Source organism: Leuresthes tenuis, unplaced genomic scaffold, assembly GCF_036924035.1.
Source record: "Leuresthes tenuis unplaced genomic scaffold, fLeuTen1.0.hap1 SCAF_1, whole genome shotgun sequence".
Taxonomy (NCBI): Eukaryota; Metazoa; Chordata; class Actinopteri; order Atheriniformes; family Atherinopsidae; genus Leuresthes; species Leuresthes tenuis.
Window position 1 is genome coordinate 17,125,236 of NW_027325355.1, and position 10,838 is coordinate 17,136,073.

Consider the following 10,838-nt stretch of genomic DNA (forward strand, 5'->3'; position numbering starts at 1 on the left):
TTTTCTTCTCTGCTTTTTATTCAAACAAAAGTCAAACTTAACTATTTGAAATGAGGCTTTTTCCAAAATTTTACATGGCAGATAACAAAAACTTAGCTGTCTTAGCTTAATTTTAATCAGGTGTCACAATTTAGATTGTATGCTGACAGTGTTTATAAGGACAATGGGTTATTTTCTTAAATTTTTTCTCTGGTTCTTAATCTTCACATCCCATAATTTCAGAGGTGATCTTCTGAGGCATTGGAGCAATCCTGCCCATAGCCAGTATCATAGGGCTTTCATAGTTGTAATAGTGTGAGCCCTTGAATAGTTTAATTCCATCTGAGCCGCACAGACCAGCGTCAATATCAGACAAGGGCAAGGGCACCTCTTGGGTGACGACCCTAGGTGTGGCAGTGAGGTCGACGTAACGCATCCTGTTTCCTGTTGGAAGAAATATAAATAAAGATACTTAATCACTTGTGAAAAAACACTAAGATCATTTTTACATTTTTACATTATTCTGAATACATCAACTTGGCCTTATGTGTTATAACAGGTTTATGCCAACCACCATATTATGTCTGCTCCCAGTACAATATAACATGACAGCCTCTGTCTCTCAGCGGGCAGTAGCTCCATTGGCATCCATCAAAATTTCTTAAAAAATGTTCTTGTTTATATGGCAATGGTTTGCCAGCATTTGAAACCAGCTTAATACATTTCCTCTGCTCAAAAGCTTACCTTGAATGACATGAACTGTGTGATCATCTGGACACACAAAAGCAGCATCCACAAGTCCCTCAAAGCCCAGCTCGTCTTTCACAGTTTTAGGATAGCCTTCAATCAGGGTGAAGTGAGCACCTGCTTTATAGATGTAAACCTGATCGCCCTGCAAACATTTGGTAGAATAGAGGAGATTTCACTTGAATTTTTTCAGGTTAATTTCAACACAGAAACTGTGGGGAATTTTGGTAATGAAATTCACCTTAATCAAGTAAGTTTTGTCACTGTAGGAGAAAACAGCGTCCACGCCATTTGTCACTTCTTTCCATGCTCTGGTAATTGGAAAGGCATGAAGGCCATCACGGCGGGTGTCCAGACGCATGTAGATAGGACCTGATCAAGTTGAATAGCGTTTATAAAGAAATCTTTGCTATGCTATGTGCTCAAATCAATTTGTTCATCTATAAACATGCATTTTGGTACTTTCCTAACTATGGATATATGCTTTAAGCCACAAAAGGTGGTTGATACTGCTCCAGTTTGTCTTGCTATGGAGCAAGGCCATTGAGCCTTAATTTAGCTTAATGTAATACTGAAAGCAAGAGGAAACAGACTGGAACACATCCAGGATTAAAAGTACACTAAACCTCAAGAGTGAGCATCAGCATCTTGTTTTCTTTAAAAAAAACAATAAACTGAAGCACTAGAGTAACACCCTTTGCTATCAGTTTTGTGAGGGTTTAGATTGCTATAGCTAAATGCTAACTCTGGCCTGCTGCCATGGACCATGCAGGAGGAATGATTCCATCTTTTAACCAACATAATTTTAATGTGACGTGTTGAACTGATTGAGCCTTGTTACTGCAGTGCTGCATGTTGCTGGAATCTCTAAGAATGGTAAAAGCAAGGGTGGCTCTTTCTTCCTGCATTCACTTTTGGCCAAATCCGATGGCTATACAGTGCTGCTTTAAAATTGGGTTGTGAATACTGTGTGCGAAAGAAAACCACCCTTTCGTGTTATGCACATCCTCATTTAAGGACATTTTTCCAAGTTCGTGAGCCTTGAGATGTTTCCATCAGACGTGGCAGAAGTCATGGACATTCATTTTCAGTTAAATAAATTTATTCTTTTTGGTTTAGGATATAGATTGTTTTGTCGTGATCCGAACATTAGTTGCTCATGAGCTAGCTAAATTCTAGTCACAGTCTCAGAATTGCATAAAGCTCTCCAACCCTGAGATATTAGAAAAACATATAAAATCATACTATCCTAGACTCATCATATTGTATAGATGTATTGTGATGCAGTAACCAATTTATGAATTGGATACACCCTTTTTCTGTATCTAATTTTACCTGCAAAGAAGTAGGTTTTGCCTCCATCATCTGTGGTGATGGCATCTAGTTTGACATCACTGCATTTACGGCCTTTACCATTACCTCCATGACCTGCAATTAAATCCACAAAAATCCACATGTAAAAAAGAAAATACAGCAAAAATCAATCTGTTGATTTTATAATAATCACGATTGAATCACTGAAAAACGTTTATTTTCTTAAAGATCTTACCGAAGTTTGGGCAGCGCATGAAGTAACTGCGCGCATCTTTGGGGTAGCTACCAGTCACCTCTCCTGATATGGGGTTGAAGCGGGTGAAGTTGTGTGAATGGAAACAGTAGTAGTGCTCCAGCCAGCGAAAAACAGAAGTGCAGGCAGGGAGGTGGGACCACGTCTTGGTTTTTACTGTCTTTGTGGCAATATCATAAGCATGCACGTCTTGTCCTGAAGGGGGAAAGCATCTGCGTGAGAAGAAGGCTACCAAACATCTGAAGAACTGAACAATTGGGTCCAAATAAGGGAAATTATTTAAATGTACTCCACAATGTGCTCCTTTATTCATTTCAGTTCTTCAGATATTGTTGACTTAACACAAGGAAAAAAAACGTTTAGCTAATTGTTTTTGAACTACTTTAAAGCTGCTATAAAACTTGATGATCCAGCTCCAAACAGTCGCTGATCAGGGTGCAGCATTGTCTTTGTCATAATCGTGCCTTTTGTTTTCTGTTAAACAATGTAATTTAAGGAAAACTTTGGTTTGACCCAATGACATGAATATTTCAGCAGTTAATGCCAGCATACCTTTAAAGAACAGAACGGAATCTGTCGTGCACTCTCCTTTGGGACACTCCACAGCAGCATCCAGGTTAGTAGGGACTCCAGGAAAATCCTCTTGGATCTCTTTTGGATAACCTTCCTCTAGAGTTTGGTTAAAGTAACTGTACACCTTGCCATCCTAAAGATAATATCAACAACTATGTAGAACAATCGATTACGACCGCATTTTATGGTATATGTCTCCTGCTCTAAAGTCATAATTGAAGGTGTTTGTGAATCATACCACGAAAAGGTAGATGTGATCATGGTCGTCTGGGTTGTCTGTGCTGTGCATACGGAAAGCAGCATCAACCTGACCAATCAGCTCCTTGAAGTACTCACTGGAGGGCTGAGCTGGACCATTGAAACCCTTCCACAGATGGCTACCTGAGGAGAAAACAGCAGATTACTTCTTTTTGTGCCATTTTAATAAGGGTTTTAGATCTGGTTCATCAAGTAACTAAAGTTTTCCACACCTTTGAAGAAGAAAGTGTCTCCTTTCTCATCTGGAGTGATGGCATCAAACTCAATACCTGCACATCGGTCTGGCAGAGCAGCATCTCCATCTTTATTCCCCGGAAGGAAACATATTTGTTACCATTAATGTAAGCAGAGTTGTATAACATAATACATATTTAGACATATTCCTTTAAAAGCATTATGTGGTTAACATTTGTGGCAAATATTGGTAGCCATATCCATCTAATTTTTCATACGATACCCACCATTTATTGCTGAATCTTGCCTGTGGAGGATAAAAGAAATATTTTTTTTAAAAATAATTTCATGTGCTTCACCATTGTACAACATTATTGTTCAGTCAGTGGTCAATCAGTGACACAGCACAAAGATAATATGACAAGAAAGTATTCTTGGGTTTGTTTAATCGATCCAACTGGTGAACTTTGTGAACAAGCAAATAGAGTTTTGAAATAGATGGTTGGTGTGTTGTACTTTCCACTGCATTCTGGTCAAAATAGGAACAGAAAACTCAGTTAAGGGACGGTCCAAAGCTCTTGTAATGGACAAAGTAATGTGAATAATGTGAAACAATTATTATTTTCTAAATAAGTTAAAAAATTATACCAAAAAAAAGGAATAAAACAAGCTCATTATAACTGATCACACCCCAAGGGTGTAAGAAACAGTAGACCTTCATAAACTGGCAGTACAGAGTTTCTATTGTTCAAGAGCTGGAAACATCTCTGAAAATAAAGCTCATGGTGTTACTTGTGATGGCCTCTGAGACTTGAATAGCAGAACTAAACCTCCTCATAGCAGTGACCTGTCGGGATTTTGAATTGAAATGCATTCAAATAAGTGGATTTCATCAATACTCACAGTGGTGCCGCCTTTGTGAGGGCAAATGCTAAGCACAGAAACAGAGTTCTGGTGAACAACTCCATGTTTGTCCCGCTGAAGTCCTTTGATGTGGAGTTTCACTCTGGAGCAGAGCCGTGAAGTGTGCCTCTGCAGGAGCTGATACAGCACTTTTATTCTGAAATGCACGTGTGTGTTTGTTCATGTGTGTGTCCATGAGTTTGTTTAACAGGCAAAGTTGGAAGTTTCGCTGTTGCAAAACTGGGCTTTGACACAATAGTTTATGATGACGCATGTCAATTTAGTCATCCCAACGTTTAGGAGAGGTATGTGACGCACTCACATTTATCCATCTGGACACGAGGCCTAAACAACATCTTTATGTTCCCTTTTATGTAGAATATAATCGATCTGTTCCGTTGATATTTTACAAACTGTATTTTTACAACTGCTTGTTGGAAAAACCAAAACCCCTGATCTCCCTTTGTTCCATTTTGTGTTTGGTGAGAGACTTTTCCAGAGTTACTGATATTTTGAGAATTTTGCAATGGATGCCAAAAACTAATGAACCACTTGAGTGGTTAGAAATAGTTCCAGAGACAACAAAATTGTGCAACATTTGATCGAAATGAAGATTTAATGCTTTTTACTCTTTACTCTTTACTGCTTTTTACAAGATTAAAACAGTCAAACACTTCTTAAACATATGCTTACAAGACAGTTTGATCGAATGAATATTTAGCAAGGTAACACTGAATCTAAAATTAGTCTAGATAGTGGTAGTTATAAGTAAGAATTTTTCACTATGAGCATGATACACAAAAAAATTTATATCATTCAAGCTACCAGCATTGAGGTCCACTGTGCTGTTCTCCATATACATTTAAGAAAAGAGAAAATTCACACTGAATTGATTAGCATTTTATAGTACTTCTATTTACTTTTATCTCTTAAAAGCTGCCAAGGGGTTCAATGGCCACAAAAAAGGTTGGCCGCAATAAATGGCTGTCGAAAACGCAAAGGACACAGCTTGAGATCCAGAAGAGTTTGCTGTCTTTACAACACCTTGAGAATAGCCGATCTGGCTCCTTATTGTGTTGATATTAATATGTGGACTTCAAAATAGTGGCCTGAAAAGCCACCAGCACACACATTTACTTGCACAGGAAATGCTCTGGAATATTTGGTGACAGATTCATATGTCGTCTCATTAAATGTTGTGGACGTTTGTGTATTCATGTGCCACCACTCTGGAACATCTCAAGAACAAGTCCAGATAATGTAATAACAAGAAAACTGATTGATGCAATCTTCTACACTACTGATTATAATACAATAATAATGATGTCTCTCGTTCTGTGACCAAGCATAACAATTTCATAAAACAAAGGGTAGGGGTTGCTATTCAGATTTAACCTTCTGAAATCAATACAGTAGTTGGGTCTAATTGTCCATATTTCTTTCAGTCTCCATCTTCACCATCTTCTGATGTTCATTTGTAGCGATAGATCTTGATGCAGTGATTCATGCTGTCCGATATGACCACATGACCATCAGGGAGAAGTGCCAGACCTCGTGGGCTACTGAGGCTGTCAGTTACCACAGGCCAGCCAATGCCCTTGGATGGATAGATAAGAACACGGTGCTGTTGCTTCCCCCAATCTGCCACCAAGACATTCCCATCGCTGTCAATACAAAGGCCCCAGGGGCAGGTCAAGACAGGTCCTAGGCCGGAGCACACTCCCAGAATACGGATCGTGCTCCAGCCAGGCTCCATGACTCGAATGCATGGAACACGCCCAGATTCACTGCCTCGTTCTGATACAGCCATGAGCCCAGTGGTGAGACAAGCTGCCACCAAGTAGGGTCTGTGGTATCCTGAAACCACTGTGCGCTCGAGCCTGGCTCCAGTTTTTGGGTCCAGTTTTAGGATGGTCAAAGTTCCACGCTTGATGTCAGCAACCAAGAACTCATCTTGACGGGTCACAGCTACCCCTCTGGGAGCATCCAGCTCTTCATTGGTGGAACCAATCATTGTGCCTCCAAATGTTTGCAGGAGACGTCCATGACGACTGAACACCAACACGGCTCGTTCTGCTGCACAGGTCAAGGCAATGAGGCCCTTTGAGTTCACAGCCACGTCAAAGTAGTTGCAGATACGGGAAGACCTATCTGGTCCTGAGGGGGACACTTGTTGCACAATGTTCTTCTGGAGATCTGTCACTTGAATTCGGGCATTACCGCAATCCACCACAAATATCTGCCCTCGAACAGTTGCATGGACACCACTTGGCAAATTGAAGTCAGTACGGCCTGATCCTTGTTTTCCAAACTGTTTGACCAGATAAGCTGAGTGAAATGCAATTAATCCACCCTCTTCCTCCAGGTCCCTCAGTGCTGATCCAGCTGTCTCATTCTTGTCCTCATTGTATCCCTGTGATCCTTTGTCTTGATGTAATTTGTCACCTTCAATAGCTGACATGGACAAAGATCGGCTCACAGGGGCTACACTTAAACCTTGAGTAACACGAGTCAGGGATCTTGAGTGTCTTTCACCAGAACTTGTGATGTTCTTGTCAGGTTCTGTGCTGTTTCTTTGGCCTTGCTCAAAAGTTGAAGGTTCAGAGGCAAGACGCATTCTATTGACCTTTCTGAATTCTCTGTGCTCAATCTTGTCACCATTAATTACCGCGCGTAGTTTACTGGATAGGTCAGTAGTGGACACTGAATGACAGTGCTCTTGCTTGATATAGCTTTTCACTGGGGTGTTCACAGTATATGTGTAGCAGGAATCCTCGCTGTCCACTGAAGACAGGGGGCTTCCACAGTTCATTAATGATTCTTTTGAGGTCTTCTTCTTTGAGAGTTCTTGTTGTGAAAGAGTAGGATATCTTGTGGAAAGATCTACAAGATTGTGCCTCGAGAGTGAACCTTTGCGTTTAGAACTTGGAGATACTGGACCCCTGCTTTTTACAGTTTCTTCAGGAGGGCAGGATGGTTCTTCACATGGGACCAAGATTAGGGCCTTTTTCTTCCTTTTCCCTTTCACTGTATTGTGTCTCTTTCTTCCATCATGTCTGTCATCAGAATCATCCCCTTCTGATTCTCCTTGACTTGAGACTGGTGGAATAGCAAGGAAAAAGTCTTGTCCCTGTGTGTCTGAACACATAGATTCCACATCTTCATCTTGGGAAGACTCTGATATTCCACGATGTCTTTGTATGGGAGACTTCGGTGGTTTAATCTCGTCCTCAGTCTCTGTGGAGCTTGATAGGTGCAGTTTCCGGACAAGCCGCATACTCCCACTGTTTGTCTTATTATTCTCCACTAGAGCGCACTTTTTCCCACCTCTGTTTGGTTGTGGTTCCTTTATAATTTCAAGAGGGGTTATGTTTGAAAATGTTTTATCACATGAGTGCAAGGCACACTTCTGTCCCTGGATGCCACAGACACCAATGGGGTAGGTCATAGCCTGCTCACGAACATCAACTTCCCCATAACTCAAGGTCTTTGACTGGTGGCTTGGTAAGAAGCTGACCCTTTTCAATGTTAGAGAGATTTCCCATGGCTGTATGGCCTCTGCCACACCTCTTTCAAGCTGATTTTTGTTAGATTCACCAGTAATACTGCCCCATCTTTGAACTTGCTCTTTTAGTTGTCCAATTTTTCTAAGTTGTTGGTCAAAAAGGGTCTGCATAACTCTAACAGCAGCAGCATTCTCCCTCTTCACTTGACTAAGGCTTCGCTGGGCATCCCTGTGGTCCTGCTCAACCTTTTCAAGAAGGCGCCGCTCCTCTCGCTGAGCTTCAATCGCAGCATTGTCAAGTTCCCGGTTGACTTCCTCCACTTCGACTTGCTGCCGCTCCCTGAGGCTCAGAAGTTCTTGCTCTCCTTTCTCCAGGTTTGAAAGTGCCTGTGCCACCCATGGAGGTGGGGAAGTTAGAGATGTAGGTGCAAAGACGGACTCCCTGTGGGTATAGAATAGGGGGGCTGAGGAAGTTACATCTCTCTTTTTCTGGGGACTGGGTGTCAACAAGGCCGAGAACCCAGGGAGGGCTCTTCTTTCTGAGAAAGACCTCATTAGCATTGTGAGTGGTAGATTTGAGAATGCGCTACTAAATGCTGGTTCACTCTTCTTTTTTTGTCTGCATGGATAAAAAAAAAATCAACACAAATGAGACATCACCGACTAATCTTACACAAATTAAAGATAATAGGTTATGATGGCATTCAAAAGCATTACATAATCTATTACTTACACCTCAAAAAAAGATATGTAGCATGGAAAAAATGCTGCACTGTACTTCGTTTACAAATACAGTGAATTCAAAGCAAAGCTGGATTGTATTCAATAACGTATGACTTGGTTTGGAACATTTTTTCTTGTTTTTGTTTTTGAAAAATTGATTCCTTAGTCTTAGTCTTCCTGACCTACCTGTTGACTGAGGTATATCATGTAAATCCCGTGAGCACTTGAATACATTTCTGCTGCTGTTTTAAAACTGGGACACAGGCTCCCTTTCGCTGCAACTTTATCTCTCCAGCACAATATTTAGTTTCTCATGAGACTCTAAAGTGGTCTCAGGTAACCGCCGCTCTTTCTCTGAGAGGTCAACATTGTATTCAGACTTCAACTCTGTTGGCAACAACTAACCACTACACACTAGCACACATTTTGCAAAGGCATATCCAATGTACATCTTCAATGGGAAGACTATTGCCTCTCATGATTCCATCATTTTGTATGTCTCTATTGAGACATGCTTCAGATTTCAAATGAATTCTATTTTCTTGAATTTTCTATTTTCAAATGAATTTCTGCTATTTATCATTTGAAATAATTGGTTTATGACAAACTGACAAGAATGGGATTGTTTAGTTTTTGCCTGTGAAGTCACTTAATTTATGTTCACAAATGAAACATTAACGGTCTCAAATAGGTCTCTTAATTCTGCACAGACTCCCATTGTCACTTTTTGGTGAAAACAGAAGCACTTATAAGCGCCTGGAGCTAAACACAGGCTTTTGCAAGGATGAAAGGGAGGAAGTGTCATCTTACCACCAGATATTTGCAATTAGGTCCCCCTGGAATCATGTGACCTGTCAACCCGAGTTAATATTACAATAGCTTCCCATGTTTAAAAAAGATGTTAAATATGCTATCTGTGTATGACTCTTGCTATTCAGGACAGTTGAAATATTACTTTAGAAATTAGAAATTAAAAGAAGAAGTTATAGATTTCTTGAACCCGATGAATTCAGATTAGATTAAAACAAGCAAACAAACTATGCACACAGGTTAACGGGTGTATGTAAACAGGCAGAACTTTCTTGGTCAGAGTGGCAAAACCAGTGGATAACATGTCAATAACAAATCCATGTCACTCTTTTGGAGTGAGACCACAGGGTCCTCTCAAGTTACCCAACTTTAATGTTGAATGAGAGGCACCAGTTGCTAAGTTACCAGGCGACCTTCGCCGAGGTGCTGAGACTATAGCATAAATGGTACCATTCATAATTTAGCAGATTATGCAGGATGTTCCGGAGCATTCCAGCATGGCAACCCAAACAATGGAGGTATTCAGTGCAAGCTGCACCGAATAAAGCGCAGCACAGGTAAACCTCTTTGAAATGGTAACTCAAATCTACTTTGATCAGTAAACTTTAAAAAAAATTGAATTGTCAAATGTGTACCAAGAGTTTCCAATCAGATTTTAAGACACATCTATAAATAAACTATTAAATGAAGCAGGTGCACTTGCAAAATATTGTACACCTTTCAAAAAATAGCAAAAGTTGAGCAGGTCCTACCTGAATTCAAGGTGTGTGCTGCTTCCTCAGCCGCTCTCTCTGCTCTGCGCTTCTTCCCTCCTCATCTCACTGTCACACCCCCGCCTCACCCCTCTTCCCTCCCACTGTCTGTCACTGTATTCTTTACAGGTCGTGTTGTCGTATCACTCTAATGATACAGCACAATGTGTGGGCAGCTACTACTCCAGCAAAAACCTAAGATAGATAAACAGAAATGATGACGTAAACCATCTGTGAAAAGCATCGTAAATTATTTAAACAGTAGGTTTTATTGGGCTGTGTGCTGAAAATATCACATATAAATTAGTGGTAGGTATGAGTTTAAGATTGTTTAGAAATTAGTTAATTTGGAATTTCATTACATTCAATTGCCCCTAATAGAATGAGACACAGAAATTGAATCAAAGAGGAGTTGAAGCTGGTAGCGAAGAATATCTGTTGATCTGATGCTGATTTCAGCAGGTGAATTAGAGAACGTCTTATTTCCGAGGCTGTTTGTTTTGGGACTCTACAGGTGTCGATTACACTTGTCGTGTAGGCCCATGTTTTACATTTCCATTTTGTTCATCTTCCACATAAATTGCATTTTTTGGAATTTGACCACTAGATGTCAGCAAATACAAAGTATCAAACCAAGGACACTCTGTATTCATGTGGCGTTATTTCAAATGATGCCAGTATCAATAAGATTAACAAAGTACACATAAAAACTAAAGTGGTGCAAAAAAGAATAAAGAATTCAACAAACCAAGAGCAATAAAACAACATTCCAATTAAAACACAATGGAGATCATCAAGGTGTAAGCGCCTCTTGAATCAAGTTGTCAATGAGGAAAAAGTGGCGGTT

General features: G+C 40.3%; 2 protein-coding genes across 2 annotated transcripts; both read right to left on the minus strand.

The window, feature by feature from the left end:
• Positions 1–4,350, minus strand: LOC140304889 (hemopexin-like). The gene is made up of 10 exons (XM_072383719.1): positions 4,202–4,350; positions 3,586–3,605; positions 3,337–3,426; positions 3,105–3,247; positions 2,846–2,999; positions 2,276–2,488; positions 2,062–2,154; positions 968–1,098; positions 724–871; positions 1–423 (listed from the first exon to the last, which is right to left on the minus strand). The coding sequence occupies exons 1-10, from the start codon at positions 4,264–4,266 to the stop codon at positions 197–199; spliced, it is 1,284 nt and encodes a 427-aa protein (XP_072239820.1). The 5' UTR covers positions 4,267–4,350; the 3' UTR covers positions 1–196.
• Positions 4,351–5,532: 1,182 nt separating this feature from the next.
• On the minus strand, positions 5,533–10,027 carry LOC140293268 (uncharacterized). The gene is made up of 2 exons (XM_072379524.1): positions 9,992–10,027; positions 5,533–8,325 (listed from the first exon to the last, which is right to left on the minus strand). Exon 2 carries the CDS (start codon positions 8,265–8,267, stop codon positions 5,673–5,675), a length of 2,595 nt encoding a protein of 864 aa, XP_072235625.1. The 5' UTR covers positions 8,268–8,325; positions 9,992–10,027; the 3' UTR covers positions 5,533–5,672.
• Positions 10,028–10,838: the final 811 nt, after the last annotated feature.